Source organism: Girardinichthys multiradiatus, chromosome 19 (genome assembly GCF_021462225.1).
Source record: "Girardinichthys multiradiatus isolate DD_20200921_A chromosome 19, DD_fGirMul_XY1, whole genome shotgun sequence".
Lineage (NCBI taxonomy): Eukaryota > Metazoa > Chordata > Actinopteri > Cyprinodontiformes > Goodeidae > Girardinichthys > Girardinichthys multiradiatus.
Window position 1 is genome coordinate 15407171 of NC_061811.1, and position 15716 is coordinate 15422886.

Consider the following 15716-nt stretch of genomic DNA (forward strand, 5'->3'; position numbering starts at 1 on the left):
ATAAACTCTGAGCCAGTTTTCAAGGTTAGAGTCTGAAAGAGAGCACATAGTTAGTCACAGTAAAAGCTCAGTCAATTTCCATGTCTAGGAGAGAGAAAGGGTTAAACACTGAAAGACAGGGCCATGTGGATCATCTGAAGAGGGTGAGCATTAAGTTGTTGCCAGCAGAAGCTTGGATGATGCCCCTCTCCAGAAAGGTGTCACTGGTAGACACAGAGTCAGGCCAGGTGTAGCTTCTAGGAGGAGAAAAGAGAGACGACATAAAGTTAAAAGCTGAAATAACAGCAAATAATGCAGAATTAGAGAGTAGTGTGAGAATGTAGCGAGAGTGAAAGTGGTCGTTATGTCCTCCAGCAGCCTAAGCTTATAGCAGCATAACTACAGAGATAGCTCAGGATAACCTAAGCCACTCTAAATATAAGCTTTATCAAAAAGGAAAGTTTTAAGCCTAGCCTTAAAAGTAGACATTTTGTCCATCTAGAGCCCACTGATGGTCATTGTTATACTAAAAACCACAACGATTGGGATACCTCTCTCTGTCAGATTGACCACAAAAAAAAAGGCGTTTGATCCATTACATTTTCTGTAAACAGTACTCATCATGCTGTTCACATTTTGACATTATGAGACCAAGATGACACATAACAATTGATCAACAGTACCTTGCCACTGCGAGGCTTTAAACAGGATGTTTTATGATGACCACTGGCTTCATTGTGCCCCTGCCTGAACAAAACAGGCCTAGTTTCATTTTCATGGGCAACAGTGCTCCAGCTCATCGAGGTCGCATCATTAGGGAACAGCTGCTGGACACTTAGGTACCTTGAAAGGAGTGGCCCACACTTTCTCCAGACCTAAATCCCATTGGTCTTCAATAAGCTGATGATCAGCTGAGGATCTGGAGGCTCACTGCTCTGTACCTCAGAACCTCAATGACCTGAGGGTCACTCCTCAAGAAGAGTGGGGTGCCATGCCTCAGCAGACATTAAGTTGACTTGTGAACAGCATGAGACGTCATTCTCAAGCTGTAATTGAAGCTCAAGGTCACATGACACGTTATTGAGACAATGACATTTTATGTTGTTGTTTATCTACTACTGTTGTTTGCTATTGTTTCAATAAATTGTTTGAGATGAGGAAATCACCATTGCATGCTTCTACTTAGATGCCCTACATTCATGATATATGACTGTAGCGTCAACTATTTATGTTTTACCATAGATTTCACCCTAAAACCACATGTCCTTACGTTTTTGTGAGTAGTGTATTAAAAAAAAGGAAAATCCACCCTTGTCTTACACTAAACACGTGACCTTTAGCGTGCCATGAAATTTAAAGTCTTGTATCGTCTGGTGTAACAAGCTGTTCTTTATTACAGAACCGGGAGGGTTGTTTTGGGGCTGTTATACTGATATGGGTGATATAAATCATTTTGTAAGAGTTTAACATCCCACAGAGCAAAAAAGGAGCAGCCCTGTCTTTCTACACACCAGCAACCAAAATGATTACTCTGGGTGTGTCCCCAGTTATTGGGGACGAATTCCAGCAAGTGGACTCAGCTGGGGTCAACCAGCTGCCTTTTCAATCTGGATCCCACAGAGAAAGGTCGGACTGATAAAGTGGATCTTACACACACATCAACATGCCAAACAGCTGCTCATGAGTTCAGTGTCAGCATCCAGTGGAAGCTCTGATTTGGCTTCATAAAAAAAAACAAAAAGAAAAACGCATTGCCAAACGGAGAGGAGAGATTTCACATGTTTCTGTCAGATCCAAGGCTGGGCGTGAAATTAGCTGCATGGAATCAAAATGATTGAAGCCAGACTGTAATCATAAAAGGACAGAGGCTTCATTTGTGCCCAGGCGTGTTCCCACACTTGAGCCTATGGAAATCCCAATTGCACTCGTTTCATCTATGTTATTTCTTCAGCTGGTGGATAGATGGGGGTGTTTGTGTTGGCCGGGAGAGCCGCAGAGTTCAGGCGAGGCAGGAGCTTGCACCAGAGGCCTGTATGACCAAGACCAGACCAGACCAGGCTGCCGCTGCTGTCAGCTAAAACAGTTACAAATCCTGGAAGTGTCTGTCAGGAACAGGCCATTACTTAAACTGGATCCAGGGCAGCACACGCTCTCAAAGCAAATGTTAGACGCCAGTACCGTCTGAGACAAGGTGAGGAGGGGTGCAGGCTCTTTTACTGCCGTTCAGTCTCAGAAATGCCTCACATGTTAAAGCCATTACCGTCTTCAGACATTGTAATGATCCTGAAAAGAAAAGTAAAGACCAGTGGAAAGGGAGCTTTCTTTTCTGGAAGCAATTAGCAGAGAATACAAAAGTAGAAAAAGTGATTATAGAGTTGTAAGATCATCACTGCCCCATTTCTTACTCTTCTCACCTTTCAAAGGAGATTTTTACCATCTCAAACAAAGAACAGAAACCTAGTGGCTGATGATGTCTGCTCTAGGACTCCCGGTTTCAACCAAAATATGAGCGCTAGATCCATAAGCCCATGCTACACAGATTGTAAACTTTCACTGCACTGTAAATGTGTTTCTGCAAGAGAGCACATCCAGATCATAAACTGCTCGTCAGGTTTCTTCTTTACAAACAAGACAACCTGTAAACAAAGAGAAAACATCGGCCAGATGTCTGGCATACATTTTTGTCCACTGGCTGATCTGTTTAGAAAGAGGGAAAAATCATTCCGGGCCTTAAATGAAAAAGAAAAATCCATCAGAGGTTCCAAAACACTTTTAATTCACAAACAGCTGCCTGGAACACAGGAGACATTATTCCCTTCAGGAGACTCAGTGGAATCTCTCTGCATTGGTGTTGGGCTTTTCAACTTTAATATATAACTTCTACTGACTTCAGACACTATGTCACAGCCAAGTGCCAATCTGGGTCAAAACAAACAAAAGACAGACTAGTTTGTTGGCTGTAGTATAAAATGCTGCATCGACAACATGAATACGGTCCCTTGCAAAAGTATTCATACCTTTTCACATTTGTCCAAATAAAACCTGAAGACCTGATATTATCCTTGAATTTAATGGCATTTCAAGTAACAGACTAACACAAAGTTGTACATCATTATGAAATCTAAATCATTCATAGCCAAATATGAGTGGCAGACATTTGTGCTCTCCCCCCTGTGGAGGCCTCAGAGGGTTGTTGGAAGACATTAGTGACCAAACAGCATTATGAAGACCATATACAGCAGATATCTCTGGAATGAAGTTAAGGAGAACTTTAAAGCAGCGTTAGGTTAAAAATCAATATCCCAAACTTTTAGCATCTCATGGAGCACTGTACAATGCATCATCTGAAAATGACAAAAGTATGGCACAACTACGGACCTAGCAAGTAATAGCCATCAAGTTAAATTGACAGCCCAGACAAGGAGAGTGACTCTACACAGAGTACAGAAATTCACAGTTCAGGTGGGAGAATCTGCTGACATGACAACTATTAGTAATGCAGAAATCTGGCCTTTAAGGAAGAAAGCAGTTATAAGCTTTGTTTGCAGTTTCCCTCAAGTAGAGAACACTGCAAACATGTGGAAGAAAGTGCTGTGGCCAGATTAACCCAAAATTTAACTGGGGTTACATGCTAAACTCTATATATGGCAGTAAACTCACACTGCACGTCACCCTGAACACACCATCCCCACTCTGAAACATGGTGGTGGCAGCAATGTGCTGTGGGATGCTTTCTTTTTAAGCACGGACAGCCAAGTTGGTTAGAGTTGATGGGAAGATGGATGGAGTTAAATATAGAGCAATCCTAGAAGAACATGTGTTAGAACCTACAAAAGACAGGCTTAGCATGAATAAGCGTAACTGATATTAGGTATGCACAGTATAAACATAATGACCCACCTCCACGATGCTGCTCAGGTCTTTGACATACATGCGCTCTGTCTCAATGATCTCCATGACAACACGGTCCACATAGGTTAGCTTTGGGTTAGGCGCCATCGTGTCAGTGACAACAGGCGAGGTGGTCATGTGAGGTAATTTACACCTCACCAATCTGCCGGTAGGGGCTTTTTTGTTCCGCTGGTTGTTGATCACAAAGGCCTCCAGATGCCTCCGCCAGCCAGCACCAGAACCTCTGAGGTGAGGACTCTGATTTCCAGCTTGCCTGTTGGTGCCTTCTGCTGGGCTCAGTTCCAGGTCTATGTCTTCCTCGTTTGGTGCGGGAGTTGTGGCGGAGAAAGGAAGGGCTGCCGTACTTCCAAAAAGGCTTTGACTATCAGCGGATGAACCAGAGGACAAGGTGGACACCAGGCTCACGGGACGTACGCCCTCTCCGTCCAGTGGCTCCACACATACCTGGCTGCAATAGTCTGGGCCCAAATCTACGATATCCTTGACATGGTTGCAGGTGGAGAGGGGTGAGGACAACTGAGTAGATTCTGGGAACAACACAGAAGGTAGGTGTCAATATTTGGGAAAGGTAAACAGAAAAAAAAACCCTGCAGGCAGAACAAAAGACAAAGGAATAATTATTGGATTAAAGGAGCAAGACACGGATTTGGTCACATTTACAGTGTCTTCCACTTGTAATGGCACCCCTGGTAAAGATGTGTACAAAAGCCTTAAAATAAACCGTTTTCTTCAGGTCTCCAACAAATGATATTTTGGTACTTTTTCACCTTCTTTATCATTCTCATGATAGCGCATGGTGGCAAAATAAACCTAAGTCCTCATCCAACCTAGTTTGTCACAGTTTCAGTTGTTTTAAATGCTTAAAATATTTGCACTGATTGCAGACAAGGGCAGCTTGAGGTGAGCAATTATTTTTCTTGTAGCCATTTCCAAACATACAAAGATCAAGACACATCCTGCCAACTTAAATGGCATGTTCTCTTGTCTTTCCAATTTCAATGGTGACAAACAGAAATGGGGCTTTGTGTCAGTTGCTAATTAAACTAACTTAAGAATAGTGTACATTAAAATATGCTTCGGTTTCACCTTATATAAATTGTTAGAGGTGTCAATGAGTGATTTTAACTAGGTTTTATTTTTTAACATGACATCCCATCCCACACAGAATTGATACACCAATTAAAAGGTTTAGCTTCTAAAATTTGTTTTCTTCCCTGAAAATATGTTTAAAATAAAGGTCAGATTTTACTAAGATTATGCTCCTATAAAAAAGACATCTATTTCTAAGGCTTTTTACACATCTTCACCAGTGGTACCAATATTTTTGGAGGGCACAGTGGAAACAAAGTTGCTTTTCACCTAGTGACGTGAATCAGCTGATTTTTATCTGACTAGCAGCTTTGAAACTCAATCAGCGAACACATCAAATATAACCGGGTCGTGCGGACAACAACACTCTGAGGTGTTGAAGTTACTACTGTGAGAGGAACACTATAAAGTTAGCTAGTTTTTGTTTCAGTAAGGTGTATAAAAAGAAGTCAGGGCAGCAAAGAGATGTAAGAAGCTATTTTCTCCATAATTTATATGAAGAAATTTCAATTTTGCATTTAGGCTACTATGTCATTTTGCGTCTTTAGTATTTTGTACTCCAGCAGTTTTGGCCATTTCCTAAGAGACTTTTTTGGGTACGAAAGAAGGACATTAACCTGCACCCACCTTGGGGATGTTTTGTCAAACTGGAGAAGGAACAAATTCACCTGTAGCCAACCTCAGTAGATACCAGGAAGGCTGATTGTACTACTGAAAAGTTGCTCTGTAATAACTGCTAAGGAAGGTAAGAAGGTTTGAAAAAAACAATTCTGAAAGCTGTTTGGAAATCTGAGTTAACCACAAATAGCATTAGTGAGTCAAAGCTTTACAAAAACTAGAGATTAGAAATCACAAAAATCCAATCAGATCTCATGATTGGATAATGCGAATGGCCCTCAATAAAATGCTGCACCGCTCAAGCTGCACTCAGGCACCCATGACAATAAAACAATATATCCAATAAAGTTTTTGAGTTTACATTGAAAACATATCCAAGACTCTAAGAGCTTTGTGTGTCTATTCCCAGGCTGAAACAAGGAGCCGTGTTTTACAGTAAAAGGGCTGTCACAAATCATTACTGACATGACCTAATTGCCACACTGTACAGTCTATGGAAAACCCAGCCGTTTCCTCTTGTTCTCCTGACTACTGAAGGCTGAAGCTTGGATAAACAGACCAGGGGAAACTGATGAGAGTTAAAGAAAATAGGCTAAGCAGAGTGTTGTTTATATGTCTTTATAGAACTATGTCTGAATTTAAGAGAAATTGAACCCGTATTGTGTTTCACACACTTCCTGGCCAGATGGGGAGTTTTCCTTAGAAGCATTTCCTAAATATATGAAATCATAGCAGTGTGAGAATGGAGCATTGAGCAGCCAATGTGCAGGGATCCACACTTCCTTAAAGGGCAAAGAGGCCAAACCATTCTAGCAAGTTAAAGAAGTGGAGCTTTGTTCATTTAAGTTCAGACTCATAAATAAAAATCTATGTGGCACAAACCACCATTAAGCTAATCACTGAAATGCGAGTAATGCCTTGCAGATGTAGCAAACTATTTTACTACACTCAAGCGCTGACAAGCTTTCAGCATAAAGCAACCGTCGTTTGTGCATCTTTGGGTCAGCTGGCCACAACTGTCAAACAAAGTTTATGTTGTTGATATAAATGAAACAAGTTTGCCATCTCGAGTTCTTTCGTGTACACAGATCTTGAAATATTTTATTTTCCATTTAGTTTGAAAGAGAGAAAAATGGCCACAGTCTAAGGTTTATCACGACTTGACATCAGCTTCATATGTAGCTGGATGAAGAACCATACATGAGAACACTGACTTCCTTTCACTTCATGAAGATTCACACACATACACCTCTTGGCATACTTAATCTTTTCCATGAGTCAGTATTGAGCTCAAGTTGTTCACAGTGGAGTACTTGCTCCGCAGTCAACACCAAAGCTTCCCAGCAGCGCAGTTCCCATGCACAACCTCTCTGGGTGAAATGGATGAGTTGGCAAGCAGAAGCCAACCATTAAAGAAGACCATTTATGCTCTGTGACAAATCACATGGCTCGTGGAGTAAAGGGAGTGTAGCAGTGAGTTTCTACACTCCCTACACAGATATGAGTTAAGACAAAGCATCTGCTTATATTGATGTGCTTTGTCTTTACTTTTGGTTTAGAGGTTGGCTGACTCTGGCATGTGAATGTTGCTTCCTCTTTCCATCGCTTCCTCCCACCAAATGTTACTCTATAATAAAGCTGCAAACTCTGCCAAGTTAAAAACAGTAAGAGGAACAGGACATCCTAATCTAACGATGGTCTAAAAACCATATTCATGCACTCACATACCACTGCAAAGAATAACTGCATTGTCTTTGCATGACTTGAGTCACCATGCATGTCATGTATAGCGGTGGAGGTGCAAGAACACACTCCTGACTTATCTATAACTGGAGCACACCCTTGAGTTAAGGAGAAGCTCAACCTCTGCTGCGGCTTTGATTGACCACTTCAGATACAGGCTCCACAGGCAGGAATTATCTGCAGCTGATACCACATAAACCGCATGTTTGGTGGTGGACCAAGCACTGCCCGTGTAAAAACAAGCTGCGCAAAGGAATGCAAATGACCTGGTTATCTTGGAAGAGCTGAATGCCCGGTTCTGTGCAAAGCATTTCCAGTCTGCCTGTTGCTTTGGATAAAAAAACATGAGGTCATCCACAGAGCATCCTCTGTGACTTCCCTTTCTACAGGGTTTTTAATGCACTAAACAATAAACAATACAGTGAATAAAATACTTCCACACTGTGAAGTATGTTTTTTTATTGCTTGGTACAGTTTCACATGTGGAGACATTTAGAACTAATTTCTGAGGGATCTGCAGCCACAGTGGCAAAGAGCATTCTTGTTACTGTGCCACCTTGCTGCAAGATGTGAAGAGCTGGGAGCAGCGTGGTGCCAACCAAAGCCCTTTGGAAGACATATACTCATGAAATTACAACTACGCTGTACTTTTGTACAGCTCTTTGTTTTTCTGATAGTCATCTCATAGATTCTATGCTCCAGTTTTCTTTGCTCTCTTTTGTTAGTTTGTTTTTGGAACCTTTATGGTATAAACAGTCTTTAGATCAATAAATGAACGCAACATCATGTTCTTTCCAAGAAGCAATTTCTCCTTTTCCTCCCTTCTGAAATAACAGCAGGAAAACCAGCCTTACAAAATCATGTTTTCAACTGAATTAGATGCTGGATATGGCAGTCAACATACAGATTTTTAGAAGTGTCTTTGATATAGTTTCTGTTTTTACTTTTACAGAACAAGATATTTGTAAAATATTGATAATTCCAGTATGAACACATTCAAATAGGCACATACATGAGTGGCAACTTTTTTAGGAGAATCATGATTTTTGCAAATTATTTATTTTGATGATATGAGTAGGTAGGTATAAGTAAATGTGAATGAAAGTCTATATGTGCGTACATGTTTACATGTACATATGAGGTATTTAATAAGACTGATGTACTCTAATAATAGGACAACTGATTATTTTTTATTAACTGATAAGGAAGAAAGGAGGTAGGAATAAATAAACTTATGGTTCTTTTACAAACAGAATTGGGATTGCATTAAACATTAACGCAATCCTCATATTGCTTTGAGAGAGGGTGCAATTTAAAAACAACTAATGAGTCACTTTACTAACAAATTTCAGACTCATTTTGCTTAAAATAAACAAAAATGTATGTAAATGAGAGAAGCCTCATTGAAAATCAAATTAAAATACAGTATGTGAACAGGAGAGCATTTGAAGATCATAATATTATGTTTTATAAATTCATATGCAGCTATTTCATAAAACATTTACCCACACCAAAGCACACAGGATAGATGGCAACCCACATATACAGTGGTGTGAAAAAGTATTTGCCCCCTTACAGATTCCCTCAGCTTTTCACTTTTTTGTCTTTGTTAAATGTTGGCGATAATGAAACAAATGTTACTATAATAAGAAGATAACCTGAGTAAATACAAAAAGCAATTTTTAGATGGTGATTTAATTTATTAAAAAGGGAAAAAAAGCTATACAATAGGTTAGTGTGACAAACAAAAGCAAAAAAAATAAAAGTATAACTATTAGCCAAGTCAAGGATAAGAGCTTGCATCATATTTGAACATTTTACTGTACTGATCAGATTGCTTTTGAACCTTACTTAGACTTTAAGCCATCAGTGGTGCAAAATGAGCTAATTTTAGAAGCATAATAGTTGAAATTCCAGAAAAAAAACGTCCGACCTCTAATTGTAATTCCTTAAATTCCACTTTGTGACTGCCGGGGCATGGTTAACATTTACAGACAAAGGTGTTTTAGGAATGGCCCCCCGCACACCTCCCTTCTCTTTTAGACTCTCAGACCTCCCCAGGAACACACGTGAATTCACTTCGTCTGCATAAGATTATAACTGTCAATCAATCATTTGATTTTTAATATTTAATGAACTAATGTGAATCGAGTGTGTCTAGAAGACTCTGTTTTTCCTTGCCTTTGATCCACTTACGCTGAGATAGGCTCCACTGTGACAAACCAGGTACGGAAAACTGATGGATGGGTCTTTTTTTCCATAACTGAGAGCAGAGGGGCTCAGTAACTAATCAGTCTAGGCCTAGTAGTGTTAGGTCTGCACTTGTTTTTCTTTCAGCCTGGGCTTATCTTTCAGTTAACAGCACAGACAGTTCATAAATGTGTCTGAGTTTGACATCATAGTTATATGCATACCAAGCAAAGCCTTATCGGACAGACTCAGAGATGAATAGAAACACTCCAACACCTGGTTATTAACTTTTTTGTTCCAAAAAGGCAATTGTTACACGAACAACATGGATGATCTCTAAATGAAGTCATTGGTTAAACAGAGACAAAGAATTCTTTTATTTAAGAAATTCTTCAGCTCGCTTAAAAGCTGCCTCTGCATTCTTTGTTAATGACAGACACTCCAAAGAAACAATAATAAGTTCTTGCAATAACCCCCAGTGACTTGATCTGGCATATATCAATGTGTCTCCAGAGTCTTGTCAGCAGCTGAAGTTTAACACATTACCCAACATAACGATAGGCCGCAGCTTGCAGCTGTTAGTTGCACAACACTGAGATGACACGACTTGCTTTTTCTGATTGGATCTTGCAAACCAGCCTCTATGCAGATGACCATGCAAAATACACGCATAAGGCAAACAAAATGTTGCTTCGTCTGACACTGGAAATCGTCATCTCCATGTGCCTTAGAGGATGGGAAGCTTTAAAGAACTTTTTCTCTGTGGTATAATGTGTAACATCTGTTTTTTGATAGGGACTAACTTTGAAAACATAAACTAGGGTGATACTAAAGTCTTTTCAAGATTACAGCACAAGTCCCAGAAAAATGAAATATTCCATGTATCAACAGATAATATTCTTTGCTAATGTGAAAAAGTATTTGTGCTCTTGCAGTTTTCTAATTGTCGTATTTGCCATGTGTCACATGATCAAGCAAATTTTATTATTATTTTATTTTATTTTATTTTAGTAATTGCCCCTAAATCTAATAACTATTTGTTCCAACCTTTGTGGCAACAACTGCTATCAACATAAAATTTGACCCTCTTTTTAAAAACAACAATGATTTGTTTGAGTTCAGCCATGTTGGAGGGTTTTCTGGCATGAATGGCCTGTTTGATGTCATTCTACATAATCTCAGTCAGATTTAAGACTGGACTTCAACTAGGACACTTCCAAACCTTAATTTTATCGCTTTAAAAACATTCAGTGGTGGATTTATTAGTGCTTTAGATCCTTTTCCTGCTGCATAACCAAGTGTGCTTGAGCTTAAGGCTACAAACATATGGGCAGATTTTCTCCTTGAGGATCTTCTGCTAGAGACGAGAATTTATGGTTTTATTAATTATGGCAAGTCAACCTGGTCCTGAAGAAAGAAAAAAATTTAATCGTCGTGTTTGTCTTATAATAAAATTTGTTTGTCGATCTGAAACATTTAAGTGTCACAACTGAAACCCAAAACAGAAGAAATCTGTGAGCCCCTTTTTCACAGCACAGTATGTTAACAGCATCTTCTTTAAGACATTCTTACAGGTTTCAACAGAGCAGTACTTTCATACCTTTTTTTAAGGCGATGATATTCTTCCAATGAAGCGAGCAAAGTGAAGGACCATATTACAAAGGTTTCGAAATCACTTTTTTCCAACGACAAATCCAGTTTCCTAAACTTGAATGAGTCAATTTAATATGACAGGATGATGAATGTGTCATCTCTCGGTTGAAGAAAGCAGTCTCCTACAGAGACACACCTTCACGACTAGTTCAACTGAACTTAGTCAGAACTTGAGCTGTCGCTCTTGATAACAGCTGGTAACCTCAAAACTTCTACATGCTGAGCTACACAACCCATTGTTTTCTAAGCAAATAAGATGCAGAAACAGGAACAACACAGTCTGCATCTATGTTCAACATGCAAATTTCTATCTGAGAACTAAAAGGGTAATTTTGGCATTTGAAAAATGAAAGCCTTCTTCCAAATAAACCCACATATTACATAACAGATACCAGCTTACAATAGATCTGTTATCATTCTCCTTCATTTTTAGTTGAACAACTAAAAAACAAGCATTGTTGGTATGTAATAAAGACAACACTGTGGATGGACGATCCCAGTGGAAAAACATGTTCCTGCATGCGAAATAGTCAACCTTTGCTCAGCCCTTCCTGCTTGATTCATCCTGACTCATGATTCAAAAGATGATGAATCTGAACCTATAGAGGGAGAATCACAACTAAAGTCACCATGTGATATTTCCCCGAGACACCTGCTGCTGCATGACTGGTGTTAATCATCTTGAAAGATAATGATTTTTATTTCCAAGTTCCCTGGTACTTCAAAATTAATTATTTCAACTTGGCACTTGAGGATTTATCTAAACAAAAATAAAGTCTGAAGAGTAGTGAATTTAAATGTCTAAAGCACATTTTGTCATCTTTACAGCTTTTTTACTTTATGCAAGTGCATGCCCATTACCATAAGGTGAATTTATTTGAGATACATTCTCAAAGTGAATCTCAAATTATATACATTCATCACATACAGAGTGGTTAATTGTTTTATAAGTACCCATTCCTGTTAAAGCTGATAATTAAAGGCAATGAAGATCAAAATTTAGCTTCACAGAATTAAGTTACATAAAACAACAAAAATGGATGTTTTATAGCAGGAATGTTATGTTATGGTCTACACAATCATGTTGAAAGACTGCGGACTAGGCAGCTGCCGAGCAAGTATTTATTGGCACTATCCACGAGCTAAGGTAAGACACAAAAAGAAGATCTCTGTTCACACAGTGCAGCATTAAAGCATTATATTGGAAAACTGAGTGGAAGGACAAAATGTGACAGAAATACGTACAAAAGCAGCAGGGAAAACTAAAACTTTGAGAGGTGAGGACTGCAGCTGGATGTAACTAGGATGCTCCTCCTGAGTCACAGAAAATGTAGGAAGCATCTTAATTGGGCTAAGGAGAAATAGGAGGAGAAAAAAGGACTGGACTGTTGCTCAGTGGTCTACATTTTTCTCCAGATGAAAAGGAGGACAAGGAGCCGGTCTGAGGTCCTTAGAAAAGAACTCCTGAATAGTCTCCCGTCAGGAGGGTGTGAGTCGTAAGCATAAATGGTGCCTCCGGAGATTAGGCCTTCAGCCTTCACGGACCATTATCCAACAGCATGGGTCTGAACCCTGGTGATCAGAAACTGAATCCTAAGGCCTGGACTGGTTTGTTATTCCTCGACGGAATCCTGCTCACTTCAAGAGTTTTTTGTTATTAGGCTGTTTTTCATATGTACCAGATGGTTGATGTACAGCTGTGTTTGACCTCACAAAGGGCTTTTAATGCTGTGTTAATGATTAGCCTACTGGTCTGTACATAAACCGTTTGAGGACAACATACGGTGACTGCACACACAGATGCAAGCTGAATCTGCATTCCTCGCTGACAGTCAAGGTTGAAACGTTTTGGGAACTTTTAGGGGAATTCTGCAGCTCAGAAGAAAAAATAAATGGGTCTTTTCTTAAATTTAACGAATTCATGACAGCTGTTAAAAGGAGTTTTTCAGTTTTAGATTTTTCTGGAAAATGCTGTTAGAAACAAATTAAAACAGCAAAACGGGGTAAATAAAATTGCAGATTTCCCATTGTTCCAGTGGGACAAACTCCTCAAAAAGGTCAAATCTAATCCTATAAAACTCCTCCTTCTCAACCTCTGCCTCTTAAAGGATCCGGTCGTGCCAGCTGACCTCAGAGCATAGGCATGTGATGATCCACTTTACAGACTCCTCCATCAACAATATCCCTCTGCCTTCATCCCCTCCAGAATCTCTTCAGGCACTCGCTCGCTGTAAGCTGGGCTCGATCTGCTGAAAACTCCTATTTCCTTTGGACAATACACACTTCTGAGGCACGGAGTACACTGTAAACATTACCACCAATTTGTCAGTCTGCCCCCAGTCGGCTGAACCATTAGTACCTCTCAGCTCAGTCCGCTGTGTGAAATGTGAAGGCTAATACAGGACCAGTTCATTAGCTTAACACTAACTTATCCCACTGTTTATCACATGCAGTTATACAGGATGGGAAAGGGTTTTTCTTATGCTTTTTAGCTTTTTGTAAAATTTTCTCTATAGTCTATAACAGCCAAGTGAACAGCACTGCATCTTGCTCTAGGAAACAGCATTAATTAATGCAACACTCTAAAATGACTGTGGTATTATTATGGCATAGTACTTTTCCGTAGAGTGTTCCACAGACAGGATTGTTACAAAATGTGAAATGATTGTGGTGCAGAGGAAGCTTTCAAGTGCCTTGCAGGGAGGCCTTTGATCAGCAACAACCAAAGTAGAGATAGCCTGTAACTAATGTGGGTAATCCACTGGAAGATCTCTATTAAAAGGAAGTTACTGTTAAAGTCTGTAAAATAATAAAATACATTGTAATCATGTCTTTTGTAAGGAGTTTAGGGTTCTGGGCCATACAATGACATGAAATGAAGGGAATGTGATGGGTTATAAATTTAAATTACGATGGTCGCCTGGACATAAAATAGACTTAGAAAAAGCGTTATTACCTTATAAAATGGTTTTAATTTTTCTTATGTTAATAAACTTCAGTGATTATGAATTTATATAATAGACCAACAGAAAGGAGTGCGTAATATAAATTTTTGTTTTATTGTTGTGGAACTAGTGGCCCTTATTTTGTAAGTTGACCATCAGGAAAAGGCGGTGGAGAGAGACAGGAAGACATACAGCAAAGTTCAAATGGCCGGGATGCGAACCTGTGACATCTGTGTCGAGGATTTTAGCCTCTGTTGAAGGGTCACACATTTTTCCCCAGAGCCACTCCAGTGCATGGAGTGCATAATCGTGAAGTGTAAGCAAAATGGTGCATGGCTTTCATTCATTTTTGTACAACAAACATGTGAAAATGTGGCTTACATTTGTATACTGCCCTTTTACTCTGATAACTGAATATAATCCAGTGCCAACAACTGCCTTTATTAGTCTTAATTATTAAAATGGGCGTGTGTAATTTAATCTTAATTTAAAACGGCTGTTTTGTGAATGTCTCCGAGGGTTGCTAGAGCACATCAGTAGATAAACAGCTTCATGAAGACCAAGGAACATACCAGACAAGTCAGGGATAAAGCTGTGGAGATGTTTACATTGGAGTTAGGTTATAAAACAATATCTAAACCTTTAAATGTCTCACAGGGCAATATTCAATACACCATCTGAAAATAAAATGAGCATGGAACAACTGCAGATTTACCAAGACACATATCCCTGGGAGAGCCAAGATGCCCGTGTTATCTCTGGAGGAGCTGCTGAGATTCACAGCTCAGATGGAACATTCTGTTGATGGAACAACTATTAGTCATGCTCCGCACACATCTGGCCATTATGGAAAAGCAGCAAAAGCAAGGCTTTGCTGTCATGCTAGGAGGATGCTGTTCATGGAAGTTGGTCAGACTGGTTAATGGATGAAGCTGGATGAAGCTAAATACATGGCAATCCTAGAAGAAAAACAGGTTCAGGCTGTAAAAGACTTTCAACTTTCAACTTTCAATAGAATAATGTGTTTGTACTATAACAAAATATAAACATGTTTAAGGGGTGTCTATACTTTCACAAGGTGTTGTGAATGATTACAAAGACTTCATTCTTCCTTAACAGGGTTCGTTGAATTTTCACCCGAAGAAGCATGTGATCAATGCTACAGTCAATTAGTTGAAGAAAAGTTCCAGGTAATGAAGCCCCCTTAACTAGCCCACTTGGTGAGACGCAGCCATCCCTGCCAACATCTATCTATGTCCGCAATCCAATGTCCACTGGTCTGGAAAAGCTGCTGTGAATGGAGATGATCCATCAGTCCACCCCCAGAACCCCTTTAAAGCTGTACGTTCTGCACACGCAGCTACATTCCTGTTTGGGGTTAAGTAGGTCAGAATGGAGCCTTATCTTTGAGAGTGCTTTTTCATGCAGCCTCAGGTCAGTTATTGCTTGGTAGAGCCACCATTATTCAACCGACAGCCTCGTTTTATTTGTAGGGTCTGCAGCTGGATGGTGACCACGCTCAGACAGGGGGCTTTTTTATGCAGTCCTCACCCCTGTAAACTACATCCAATCATCACCTAATCTAGA

At 39.7% G+C, this 15716-nt stretch overlaps 1 protein-coding gene across 1 annotated transcript in view; it reads right to left on the minus strand.

The window, feature by feature from the left end:
- LOC124855748 (pleckstrin homology domain-containing family G member 3) overlaps positions 1-15716 on the minus strand; it is a 46255-nt gene that overhangs the window by 18090 nt on the left and 12449 nt on the right. Inside the window, exon 3 of the mRNA XM_047345805.1 lies at positions 3880-4418. Within this exon, the coding sequence (XP_047201761.1) occupies positions 3880-4418 (539 nt within the window). The remainder of the gene's footprint in view (positions 1-3879; positions 4419-15716) is intronic.